The 14,228-nt window shown below is 41.3% G+C and overlaps 1 protein-coding gene across 4 annotated transcripts in view; it reads right to left on the reverse strand.

Moving 5' to 3' along the window:
- Window positions 1-6,287: 6,287 nt before the first annotated feature.
- Window positions 6,288-14,228, reverse strand: part of ERC1 (ELKS/RAB6-interacting/CAST family member 1) — a 269,145-nt gene continuing 261,204 nt past the window's right edge. For all 4 annotated transcript variants that reach the window (XM_057390065.1, XM_057390061.1, XM_057390063.1 and 1 more), the window contains one exon: window positions 6,288-7,054. In XM_057390065.1, the coding sequence (XP_057246048.1) occupies window positions 6,917-7,054 (138 nt within the window). In that variant the 3' untranslated portion in view covers window positions 6,288-6,916. The remainder of the gene's footprint in view (window positions 7,055-14,228) is intronic.

Genomic DNA, 14,228 nt, shown 5'->3' on the forward strand with positions numbered 1-14,228 from the left:
TTTACCTGATCTGTGAGGTCCAGGGGTACCTGGGACACCCCTGTGATTGCCAGTCCCTCACGTTCACCTTGCAGGCAGCCCCAGCTGTGTCCATGAGCATTGCCAGGCACGTGGTGCAGCCAAAACCCCCAGCAGGATTGTCACACTGGAGCAGGTGGGTAACAACTGGAACCTCAGGCTGGTCTCAGGGAACAGCCATGCAGCCACCCAGCCCTCCTACCTGCCCTCCCAATCTGGGCATGCGGGAGAGGACACCAAGCAAAACACTGAAATGAAGACACAGCACAGAATTTTAAAATAATTTTATAATTTTCTGATGAACTTAGTCTGTGAATAAAAAAAGAAGAAAAAAAAAATGAACAAAGTGTTTATATTATCAAGGCAAAGTTGAATATAACACATTTTCTTTGCAGTTTCATTATCCTGTCAGTAACATGACTCCAGCAATAAAACACATACAAGTTGAAGGCAGCGTGCGCACTTGCATCACGGACACCAATGTCTCCCGCTGCTGTCACTTCCAAAAGGAATTCAAGTACAMTAGATCCCATCCCTAAAGCCCATCTCCCCCTCCACTAAAGTGCAACACATCTCTTCCAAAGCAAATGAGGGCTCTGTGTCTGTGGAGTGGATGGAGCATCCCACAGATTTTATTTTGAACTCCACAAACAATTTGTGAAGCCGGCGTGCAGCTCGCCTCATTCATTGACTCGGAAGGAAACGGCAATATACTGTTTTAGTGGGCTTGGAGCAGCATGTTGGGCTAGCACAGAAATTATTCCCCTGTTCATGGTCCCATTGGATTCATCTTCCTCCAGCATCTGAACAAATAAAAGGCATCTTACACTAAAGCATCCCCAGTCATACTGTAATGAGCGTGTAAGGAGAGGCCAAATGCAGCCACCCCTGGGCAGGGAGGGAGGACGTGGCCTCATCCACAGAGTGCTGAGAAGACAGGGCAGATGAAACTAACAATTTTWAAAATTTGGCTTTAAATGTGGTTTGCAGATACTCACATTTTATAAGAAATRAAGAGTACACATGACTGTACATGGGACCAATAGATCCATTTTTTGCCAGTTTCCAAGTGAAAAAAACCCCAACGTTTTGAATGAAAAATTCCACCAAAGCACCTAGAACCTAATTGGAATATCTACTGAGAAGCAAAACCAATCAACTTGGTTTTCAAGATCCGAACTAAGCTTGCAAAATGGGGACAAACAACGTATGGTTAAGTTTGATAATAAAAATACATTCACTAAATGTAATTCTTTCCCTAATCTCATATGCAAAGCCATTTGTCAGGGTTTTTTTTTTTGTTAATTTTACAAACCAATTGTTCCTTGTAAGCAATGCAAGTCTCTGATACAACCAGAGCAGAAGGTGGCTGCTGGTCCTTTYCTGCCCCATAACCTGCTGTGGGTATGTGCCCAACACTGAGGCAAGGRAGTATAACTTTGAAAATGAACCTGCAAACACTACCTGCACCAGCTGCTCTGCACTTGCTCATGTCCCTGGCATCTGTTTTCTCCATCAGGCATGATGGAGAAAATGGAAAATTTGGCCAAAGCGTTTGGCCCATTTACATCAGTGGTTGCTACCTTAGGTGTTGATAACTGCTACCAGAAAAGATTGATTTCCAAAACACTGTTTCATTCTGCCCATTTCTGTCTTACACGCATACAGTATAAACCTGGGAAAGCAGGAATTTATACAGGGTTTGCAACACTTCCTAAGAGGCCAAGCTGCCTTGGACCTCAAAAGCCTATAAAAGGCAACTGGTTATAATTATAAGCCCACAAATCCTTTTCCGTACAACCCCGAGAGGAGGAGTCATGGCTTTGTTGCTTCTTTACTTGAATTCCTTTTAATGAAATTAATTTTTATATATTTTTTAAAACACATCTTTTTCAGTTCTACTACTATCTTTTTTTTCAATCCGACAACAGACACACATTGTTGGTAAYTGCCCCAGCCTTAGGACCACACAGACAATATCGACAAGCAGAAAACAAACAGGAAAAAACACCCCTGAAAAAGTCAGGGGAGATACTGATGACAGGGTTACAGCACTCACCACACACACTGGAAAAAGTCAGGATTTCTGAGTTTATGCTTTTGACACTAAAAAGTTCTGAAACAGTTTTTTCTTTTTTCTTTTTTGTTTTAAAAATAGTCAGCGGACACAGCCATTTTGTTCAGAAGGATCTGCTGTTGTGTAAGGTTCCTTCCATTTATGTGGAAAAAACAATTAAAAACATCATTTTGTTTAAAAAAGCCCCCTGACACTCCTCTTCCTCACCACGCTGATGAGAGGGGTCAGCAGAGTTGGCYTTGCCAGGCGCGATGCCCCGTGATGCCCCGTGCCCGACCCTCCCACCCCGCTGGCTTCGCTGGGGTAGTGTTGGTTATCCACAGCCTTCCACGTCCTCTCCAGGTCTCTCTTSCAGTGCAGGCACTGAGCTGAGTAGAGGCTTCCTTTCAACATCAGATGCCTTGATTGTACTCTTTCCCTTTTGCATTTCATTGGAGTCATTTGAGGGACAGATGCGCTACGTATGTAGTGAAATTTTTGCTTTAAAATGCTATCAGTGCATGACTCTACATCCTTTGYAAAGATCCCTGCAGTGGCAGCGATTGGCATTTAGTATGGGAGTGGGGACTCAACCCTGTCAACCCTTACCAGATGTGGAAATTTCTCAACAAATTGAGCACTAGCAGCAGAATGGGTGGGAATTACAGGGCAAATGAAAACAGGTGCCCTTTTGGTTCAAAAAACAGGGTTATCTCTATACAATTTATGACATTTATGCTCCCTTGTGCAAATTTCAGAGCCCTGAAGTACCAGGAAATTTGCTAGAGAAGGGATATTTCAGCTGTGTAACGAGAAACAGCACACGTGGTTCCGTGCATCACATCAGACCTTCACCTTCTGTCCCCAGGACTTGGCAAAAACTGGATACTCCAAAGAGGGTTTGGCATTTTCTGGAGTGAAAGCTGGTTAAAGGCAGTCAAAACGAGACAGAATGCTTAGTGAAACTTAGAGCTTCATCTGGGAGCATGCCAGGTAATTCTTCTTCCAATGGCAAACAGTGCTCATGTCCTCACCCTGCAGTTCTAGTGTTGTGTCCTTTTAGTGTTTTACATTAGGAAAATGCAGACTTGGACTTGTGGATATCATAAACAAGTGTGATTGCAGTGTCAGCTTTTACAGTGTACAATGGGCTTCAGGCTTCAGTTATTTCTTGGCCCAAACCCTGCCAAAATGACCTATTAAATTTTCTACAGACAGTTCCTCGAGTCCTTACATCTCTCAGCTTCTCTACAAATGCAGCTTGGAAGAAAAAAAAAGTAATATTAAAGCAATTAAAACTTTCACAGCTCCTGTAGCAAACGGAACTTCATTCAACAGGTGAAGAAAAAGCAAGTTTCCCCAGGGTCCCTGGAAAGGGCCCCTGATCTCTTAGAGMTGCTGCACTGCAGGACCACTGTGGTAGGAAACTGTCTGCATCTGCCTGGCTGCTGACACTTGGGAAGAAGATCTTAAARGAGCAGTGGTGGGTTAGGCAAATGGATGAGCACTGCAGTCTATGCCACATTCTGCCATGTGCCTCATATGCAATTCCATGGTGGATCAGGAGAATAAAATCCCTTTGATGCCTTAAGGCCAATGGTGTGGCACTCCATACGAGTGAAAAGAAAAAGTTTTCAGTGGTCATGTTCAGCACTAAATCGTGGCCAGCAGTACCTCCTAAATCCCAAAGCTCCTCAAGCTATTCACCACAGGATCTCTGTCCACACAGGATCAGAGAGATCACCTGAAATGGCTCAATGGAGATCAAGTCAAACCAAGACTGTTCCTAAATGAGATTCACTCCCTCCCTGAAAGCACTTTATAGAGGTCTAAGATCAATCTTCAAGATGGGAAAGCCTGCAAGACCTAGGAGATAACAGCGGTTAACGAGAAAAATCGCCAAGGCCCAACAATCCAGATGGAAGGAACAGCAGGTGTGTGGCTGGCAGATAAAGGACCAAATGGCCAAACTAGCCAGGCTTGACAAATCCTCCCTGGGAAGAGGCCGGGAGATGTGTAAACAGTGAGCTTCACCCGGCCGTGGATGCACGGATCCTGCACACGCTGCCACAATAGCACCAGGCCTTTGGCTGGGGCACTTTGAACTATAGAAATGCAGCCACAGACTGAGTTAGAGACACTGAAGAAGCAGCAGCACTTCCCTGTGATGCGTGGGCAACGCAGTAAAGCCAGGGAATTGAAGTAACAGCCCAAAGTGATCACTCTCGTTCCCATCCCCTCCCCCTGCCCCTGCCTCCAGCAGAAACGCTATCAAGGAACATCTCAGTAAGAGGTTTACAAGCAGGAGTCATTTGAACCATCGATAAGGGAAATTCCACAGCTTCTCACAGAGGAAGGATTGTTTTACAGCAGGGAACCAGGGCAGCTGGAGATTTGACCATATAAGTTAATGAGAGAGTCAGGAGGGGTGGTGGTGGCCGATSATGTTGGGCTGATGGCTCTGATGCTTTTACAGGCGGCATTAAATTCCTTGAGTGAGTAATTAGGGGTGATGAAGAAAAAGCAAGAGGAACGATTTCATCAACAACTCCTATCGAAACGTGCTGACTCAAATAATGGGACCAAAGGGGTGGTTCTGGGATGAGGCACGGCCCAGCAGTGTGTACAGTCACTGTCTGCACGCCTTCCGGCATTCCCCCCTGCCACACATTCAGGTTCCCATTACTCTCCTCAGACATGACACAAAAAAAGCTTCAGACACAGGCTGCTATTACAGGAAGAACTAAAGCTGTTTCTCCTGACTTGCAAAGCATTGGCAATTCAAAAGTTGGAAAAGGTGTGAGTTGCCTCTTCTTTTGAGACTTATTTCTTCCTAGACACCCTGGCTATGAATGTAGTTCCCTCTGCTGACTTATTACAGTACAATCATGGGGATGTGATTTATTTWAAATCGGCTAGTTTTCAATAAAGTCAACAGGTACATAAGGTTTCAGTTTTGCCCAGTTTTCGGTGGTTCTTTGGAAAAAACTACAGGGCACATCTTCCCTTACTCAAACTTTTGCTGATCTCCTTTCTGTTGGAAGCAATTGGTCACTTCTAAAGATAAAAATAAGGTGTGAAAGACCTACAGGGGAGTTGTGCTGTGGATCTGAAAGATGTAAGAAAAGCAGTTTTCTTGAAAGGGCCTGGAACATTTTCCTTAATGTAACAGCTTAGTGATTAAGCTCAAAATGTCATATGGAATTAAACTGCAGACTCTGAATGGGAAGTTTAATGAGAGGATTCTAAATTAGCTAGTGACCAGAAAACAAAGCTTTCTTCCACTGCTGTGTTGATATTTGGTCTCCTTTTGCATCCCCCTCACTCTCTTAARTATTGTGAGACAGCCAAAGGGAACAACTCCTTTAAGGAGCACACGGGGACATGTTACAGAGTTCTGTCCTGCAGATGCCCCCAGACACACATAACCACTGGCAGCCAGGAAAAAATGTGTCTCCCCATTAATGCATAGTTCAAGTGAACACACAAGTCTTACTCATAAAATAGGATTTCTGACTTGAATGACAAACGATGACAAACTAACCTGGTATTTCAGGTCATTTTACCTATCAGCAGGAGCTGTAATGAGTGTGGAAGGTGGATGGGAATAAAACTAAGGCTTCTCATATACACAGAAGAATTGCACTGGTTTAAGTAAAGCTGTGATTTTACACCTATCTACTCAGCTGGGTGCCAACTCCAGCAGAGATGCTCCTCATCATAAGGGTTATTGCTCTGAACTCAAACTCATTCCTCGTCCATGTATGCTAAACCAAAATAAATTAAATTATAATTACATTAAGAAYGATGCTACTAATTTATCTAACTTAGCTTTAAAATTATACTTTTGAGCTAAATGATGCAAYTTGCTCATTTACAGAATGCCTAAGACTATTCTGATGACAGCTAGTGTTCACAAAGCTATGRCCTGAAAAATTGGACAATCTATACAAGTTAAAGCTGGGAACTGGCCTGTTGACCACACCTCCTTGAAGGGAGAGAGCTCTCTAAAGAACTTAGGAGACACAGACTTACGATGAGAAACCCCATCTAAAACCCCCCMAAAATCAACAGATGAAAACAGTTACCTCAAAAAATGCCCCACCTAGCACTTCAGAGACCAGTGAACAATAAAAAGCAAATTAAGTAAACAAAGTACCAGTACGCTTACGTTTTTTCCCAGCTGCTAGATGAAATGACTACCAGGAACAAGTAAAGAAACTTTCCTTTCCTCTTTCTGTTATTTAAGAACATAAGAAACATTGAGACAGGCAGCAAAACCTGAGCTAGCAGATGCTGGCCAGCCATGAGCCATGATCAGAGCACACTCAGGTTTGGTTTTAGCACTATGAAATTCAGGCTTTCAGCTTTCAAGAAAATAAAAAATAAGAGGAAGGAAAGAAGATAAGAAGGAGAGAAGGAAAAAAGCAATATATGAATGAAAGGCAAGGGCTACTCTTCTGCAACTTCCCGGAGAACTAGAGCTGCTTCTGTTCATTGCATCCCCTCTTCTTTGCTCAGTAGACTTGGAAGAGCTCTGCTTAGCTGTATCCAAAAGTCACCACCAACAAAGTCAATGGGGAATTGGATTTTAAAGTAGAAAGGCAGTGAGAAGATGAATACAAAAATGACTGATTAATCTTAGACTGGAAGAATCTAGAGAGAGCATGTTGTTTGTAGAGGGTTTGGGTTTTTTTTTTTTGCCTTTGTTTTCTTTGTAAAATGTGCACCAGAAGTTTCTGTTCCATTTTCTGTCTTTCACATTGCTCTCTGCTCCCATGGCTCCGTGGACTGACTGGGCTTGGCCACTGGTGTGCTGCTCCGTGGGACTGGTGGCCGAGGTCATGACGACTCCTCGAGGGCATTGACCACCTGCTCCAGGATGTCAGGGCAGTGATCTGCTATCTGCTGGAGGATGGCATTGGCGAACTCCTGCAGCTCCGCGCTCTCCTTCTCCCCCTTCTCCAGCTCCTTGTGAAGCTGCAAGGAACACAMAGAGACACAGTCACTCCCTGCTATGAAATGTGCTCGCTGGGTGAGCCCTGACCAGCAGGCTCAGCTACAACACTTTTAGGAAGGGAGCTAAGAGAGGTGCAATGTGCTGGGTACTTCCAGCACTGRCATCTTGCTTGATGACTCCCTCACCTGGAACTGAATGCTCTCCCCACTCCTGATTTCACTTTTTCATTCTACAGGACCAGGTTTGTGGCCTTCTYAGTAAAGGTCATGTCCACATGACTTGCCTTTACTACTCTTGAATATATTGTTCCATGATAAATATGAGAAAAACTTCCTCTGTAGAATGTTTTTCTGAAGGCAACCATACTCCAGAAGCAATACTGGAATATCAGGAATCAGCTTTCTAGTATATTGCTTTAAATAGTTTGACTTTGATTTGTTAACAACAGGATGTTTCATAGGCCATTATTTCATAAATATCCCTGATATGAAATCAATAGGAATGTTACATATTACACTCAGAGTTAACCAGAATTCTATTTTTCCTGTGGAACTACTAATTTTCAGGAACTCTCTTTCCTAACTCAGTCGTAAGATGACTATCTACAATTGCAGCGGAACATACACAATTTTTGTTTACTAACTCTGCATTTCCTGTTGGATCATTCGTTCTTCAGATCACTGTAATTGGCTCATAGTGGGACACAGAATTTCAAACTTTGTATTATTCACTCTGTCTACAGTTTATAAACAGTTTCTCCAACAAGTGGTGTCACAAACCGTGTCACACAAGATGCTGGTGTACATGCAAACACAGCTTTTAGCTTCGAGCCTAATGCCAATGCCAGAATAGCGGGCCCACAAATAATGAGCAGGAAACATCTGCCTTGAGTAACCTGTTTATCTGCCCAGCAATTGATAAAGTCCATGCTGGCCTGTGAACTGTGCAAAATCCCAAGTAAGGCTRTAATTTGTACAAGCATTTTAGGGATTACTGTACACACAGTGGTCTAAGGATCTCACAGAACAAGGAGAAGCAGCATCCCAAACTAGATGAGATGATATGGATAGACAGACAGATTGGATAAGCTTTCAAGCAGACAGCCCTGCCCTATATTATATATCAAAAAGATATTTTATTTKTTAAGTGATAAGATTTTCTTCTAATGAAGTATATTCCCTCTGAGAAAAAGTCAAGCATATTGTAGCAGGCATATACATGTAAAATGGATTCTGGAGCTTATTCCTAGCTTCTAAATCCAAAGTTCCTCACCATCTTGAGCTGCTGTGAGCAACTATTTATCTTATTTGAACCTTCTTTTAAATTTTGTGTGGTTTTAAAAAAAAATAGTATTATCTGTCAGTACTGTAACTTTTCTTATTCCAAACTGATTAGTATTTTTATTGGAACTCTACTATGTTAATATATTACATGGAAAGAATGTCAAAGTGGCATTTTTCACGCCTGAAGGGGTAATTGTTCATCAGTATACAAATTTCTTGATATGTATTTTGCAATTCTGTAACACTGCCATTGTAGGTTTTAAAAGGAGAGAACTATTAGGCAGCAGCACAGCAGGGATCATTTTACCACTCTAAGAGCACAATGCAGTGGCAAAGGTTAGATTTCTACAGTTAAAATTCAGATACAACAGCACGTCTCTGTTTAGTGATGGTATCAAGCAAAGCACAGTAGATTGTTTCTGCAAGAAACACTGCATAAAAACAAACAACCTAAGAACGACTATGGAATAAATAGAAATGCTTATTAGGGAAGTTATGGTGCAGGATTGTATAGACAAAAGTGTGAGAAAGGAAATTAAAAGGGCAAGCCTGCTACACTGTTCCCTTTACTAGGCAGGGTAGCATATAGTAAATTACCAGGGCTTTGCGTGCTGAATGTTAGTTTAATGTGTTCTCATGTGCTTTGTTCCTACTGGCTGCTGCACTCACAGAACAGCCATAGGAATCTGAGAGGGGCTCCTGCCAAGAATCACAATGCAACAGCAACCTGATCCCGCTCTGTGGAGTGACATGAGCTGGGGAAGTGGGGAAAACAAGAGGGAGGGGAGCACTCCGGGGCTCTGGAAGCGCTCAGGGGGAAAAGGGGSGACTCAGCAGTAACCCATGATGGCTCAGGAATGGCACGATGTGGATGGGTGATGAGGTTTGAGCAGCCTGGCAGAGCTATTAGWCAGAAACTTGCAATGGATGGATAAACCCAGGAAAGGACCAGTCAGCAAGTATGATTGAAAGAGTCAGAACAACCACAAGCAGTGGTGGATATTAAAAGCCAGGAGACTGGGATTCAGGGACTACCTCTGAGTCTGGGGTTCCTGAGCCTACTGAGATCCCAGAGATTCAGGTGGCCCCAGTTACAGCAGCCTGCAAACCACCTCACCACTGGAAATGGTTTGAGTCTTGAACTCTCRGACAGGGTGCTTTGTGGCTTCCTGGGCCAGCACAAAGATTTCGTGGTGCCATCCATCAGGAGGATGGGAGGCCATGGGAGCTGGGAGAGACCAAGCAACAAGAGAAACAGCCAATGTTATTTATCATTCTCCTTATCTGGCACCTGCAAGGGTCCTGAGCTCTTGGTCCACAGGAGGAGAACCAGGAGAGGGCAGTGTCAGCAGGGAAAGCAGAGGTCCTACACTTCCACCACCTGCCCAGTCAGTCTCCTTCTTCCCCACCTCTCAGCAAAATCCTCCAGGAATCATCAAAGCAATTAAATTAATGAAATATAAAAGCACCTCGAAGAGCCTAAACTTCAAAACTAAAAGAAGGTTGGTGGACAAGGAGAATCCTGCAGGATGTTGTCTTCAGTGGGGCAATACTACAGCATCAGTGAAGTCTCAGSTTCTTGCTGTACTAGTCAGCATTTATGTATTTATAAGATACCTTATAAAATCAAGATAAGCCCAACAAAATAAGCTCATGCCAAAGCTAATAAATCAAATGCAATCAAACAAAAGTAACCAACCTAACTAGAGGAAGGAAATATTTCCAARAAAAAGGCTTTTGACCATCAAGGGCCCAAAAGGAGATGGCTCTGAATGCTAAAGGCAGCAACAATACTTTGCAAATTAGCACAGACAGAAAGTCTACACAGCTGGCTGGCAGATGTCTGTGATGAAACCTCTTTGGAAAAGTAGCAATGATAGCCTTGAGTTGAGCTTCAGAACAGCCAGATTTAATAACGTGATTTCTATTCCAACAAAGACATCTTAATGGACTATATAGCTGGTGGCAGCATTTCTAGATCATGGATATCATCTCCATTGACGTCACTCCTCTCGGAGACAGTTGTGAGCAGCAAGTGCCTTAATGAGGAACATCCAGTTCTCAGTGGTGTAACTTGATTCACCTGGATGTTTAGAAGTCCAAATTTTAGGGAAGTTTCTCTGAAAGTAYTACCATCAGTTCTGCTCCTGGTTTCCTAGATTTTCTTCTTGTGAATGCAAGTAGACATGGTGTTATCTTCCCCATGCCATTTTTCCGTGAACGATGTGAACAATTGTTTTTTGTTGGCATTTTCAGCTGAGGATATGAGAGGATCCACATAMTTGCCCCAGAGAAATGACCAAAAATGAGAAGGCAAAGCCAGATATGTTTTCTGTCTAGCTGATGACAAGTAAGAATAGACAGCTCAGAAAGAAAAGGACAGCAAGGACCCCAGAAGTGCTTCATAGTATTTATCTCTGGACAGAAGAACAGAAATGACCTCCAGCATCTCAGGGGAATGAAAGCTTGCAGATAATCTGCAATAGATTCAGACACTTTTCAGCACTTCTGTCTTCCTTCCTGGGTTTAGAGCAAGTCACGATAGGAATRCTTTTCCATTTATAGTTAAAGTTCAGCACTGAAAAAAATCCCTAACAAATCATAATGAATTTAGCTTCTCTGTCCCAAGATATTTTGGAACTAATTTAMAGATTAGTTGACATTGACAGTGAAGATAACTTCATAGTTAAGAAATAGGATGCTATGATTTTATACACACACTGGGTGAACTGTGGTGCTGCTCCAYAGAATCTTTGTGGCCTCTACTTTTCCCATTATGTAAACAAGGCAACATTAARCTAAGATCCTTTCAAATTTATTTATGTGGAGGAGGTATACTCCACAGTGTGATTTTCACCTCTTAACAATTCCACAGAAACACTGCTGAAAAAAGGAACACACAGATAAACCAGCATCCCATCTTGGGCAGCAAAACTGAATAGAGAATATGAAATGCTTGTAGAACAGCACAAAAAGAAAGCAAATGGGAGAACTTCCATAAGGATACAATACCAGGATATGGAATTATGTTTCTCCAAAGTTTTTCTGGATCAGRTTATGGTTAGTCTGAAAAATACATTTAGAGCTTAAAGTAGTAGAAGTAAGCATCAGTAAGAAATTACACTGACTTAATCTTAACCTTTGTTTTGACTCAAAATAACTTAAACTTCACTGCATCTTGGGCAGATGGTYAAGAGCTTTTGCATCTTCCCAGACAATCCACTGTAAATATGTGTGTTTGATGCAGTGAGAGCCAATTACATATAAACCTTATTTCTCAATGATATACCTATAAGAGGGCCAAAACGAAGGGTTATGAGTATGGAAATCCAGTTTGAAAAACTTCAAAAACAAAAAAAGGAAAAAAATTTAATGTAAACCCTTAAATATTTCTGCTCTATCTGGAAATTTGGTGTTTATGTTAGTTTTTTCAAAATACTTAAAAACATGCATTTAAAAATTAAAGTAAGWTTTCATGCTAAACAGTATTGTATTTTTAAATAATATCCACAAAGCCATAACATTATCCATTTTTATTTGTGCATGGAATTACTAATTTTAATTAAAATATATTCCATCAATCATTAACTACTCCTAGCTTGTAGGAGCTGCTGCAAATGAGACCACTGTAATTTTCTGACACACCAAACATACATGAAATGCTTGATGATGTCCTGAAATCAGTGTTTTTCACTTTGTATCTCTTTTCAAGTTAGGAATAGTTAATGTTACTGATTGATAGTATGTATTTTAATTAGTATTAGCAATTTCATGCACAAATAAAAATGAATGATGTTATGGCATTACRGAAATGGCCAACTTACAGATAATGTTTGTGATTTTAAGAACTTGATCCAAGTTCTCATCCTCACCCAAAACACTAAACAGAAAAGTTTAAAATGGTTTAAAATGTAACAATTTTAGAGAATTCCTAAATCCATTGCTTTCTCACCCAAACTCAGGAAACAGATTTRCACATGAAGAAGGATACAAATTGTTGCAATTATTACTTCTAATTTCTAACAGAGACCAGAAGTGGACTGTTTGACTTTAAAATACATAATGCATTCCCATAAGATTACAAATTAAAAATAAATGACATAAATCAAGTGAGGGAAGATAACAAGCCAATAGAAGAGCAGTCAGAGAAGGAAGACAAGGGTAAACTCTGAAGTAATAGAGYAATTTAGAATGACTAAATGCAAATCATAGCAAAGTAATTCCTTTACAGAAACTAAGTAAATTGAGTAATTCCTCATAGATGATACAGAGAACACATGCAGAATGTGTACAAAGAAGTACATGGGGTGTTTATAAAATTGCTGTTTATAATTTAGAGTAGTTTAGCCCACTGAAGATGAAACAAATCAAACTATGTGCTTAATATTTTCAGAACTTAGCAAGCAAAGATGCAATTTTGAAAAGGAATTTGACAGCTACAGATAAAAGGTTTGGTGTCTTTTTGTACAAAAAGCTTAACATTACTCTGTGGAGACTGAAATGTGAATTAAGTGCAAGGTAAATTATGCTCCTTGGAACCAAGCCATGACTATTTAGCTAACACAGGAGATTGTGACTGATACAGTGAAGTGACATTATCACCTTTTTCCTTCCTCTGCTTCGAGYAGCTGAGCAGAAAAGGCATTCCTGATTTCCTGGGAGAGGATTTGGAAGTAGGAATCCCTAGAAAGCCTGTGCCTTGGCTGAGGCTGGTGCACAGGGAGAGGCAAGACAACCTTTCCACACTATGAAGTCTCTTTGATGATCATAAAGATTTTTCAGAAGTGCCTCTCTCTGTATCTCACAGTGAAGGTGCAACACTTTTGGTGGTGGGGTGGGCCAAGCTCCCACAAGCAGGTGACTTCTGACAGAGCCACTGATGGAAATGCATCTGCCCAGGTCACAACGCCCATGCTGCCAGAAAGAACTCTGTGGAAGGAGGGTTAGATCAATTGTGTGGGGAAGAAAATGGTACTTGGGGGCCAGCAGAAATGGCAGGACCCCCAGCAGCCTGAGGAAGCCAGGATGTGCTGGACATGGCTGGAAAGAACCTCTCATAGCAGGGAGCCARGGAGAAAAATGCCACCTACTCTTAGGGTTAAGAAAATTATTTTAAWTGTATAAATCTGCTGTTGGTAGAAATATATTTTCCAAATGTCATGGCAGGACCTCTTGAAAATAAGAAATTCTCCATACTACAACGTTCTGCACATTTACATCTGGATTTTTGAGTTGATAAGAAAGATTTCTAATAGTCCTTAAGCTACTAAAGAATCAACACTGCTGCCTACTTCTAATACCTGGTTGTTCAGTTTTGTTGGCTCTTTCTATTTTCTCACACTGCTGCCTCTCAACCCCAGTGCAGTGCACCACCTCTGACACATTTAAGCCAAGATTTTCAGCAAATTCCAGTTTCTATTCCATTCTTAYATTTTGTAAGGACAAGAGCAAAACAAAACCCAAACTATAAATAAAAATGTGGACCATATAATTATGTTCTTAATGCCATTTCCTTTCATTCAGGACTAAAATCCTCCAACTAAAARGCAACTATCTGAAACACAAAATGTAGCAGTAGTTTTGCAGAGCCAAGGATATTAACATAATGATATCTCTAGGACAAAGTGAAAGAATATATTGTATTTAATAGAAATTTCTGGGATAATGCAATTATTTATAATGAGTGAGTGGATTTTCTATTTCTTAGTGTCCAGACTTGTAACATTCCTCCTTCCTTCTGGTAACTTCATTTTTTTAAGAAAAGTTAAATTAGACATGAACTGGTTGAAGGATGACAGTTCCAGAAACAGTACTGGCTAGCTTATTTGGGGACATTGGGTCAGAACTAACTCAAAGGGATATTTTTCATCATAGGAATAATTTAATGACATGGTTCTGAGCACTTTAGATT

Source organism: Malurus melanocephalus, unplaced genomic scaffold, assembly GCF_030028575.1.
Source record: "Malurus melanocephalus ecotype Western Australia unplaced genomic scaffold, MMel_1.1 scaffold_22, whole genome shotgun sequence".
In the NCBI taxonomy this organism is placed as follows: Eukaryota; Metazoa; Chordata; class Aves; order Passeriformes; family Maluridae; genus Malurus; species Malurus melanocephalus.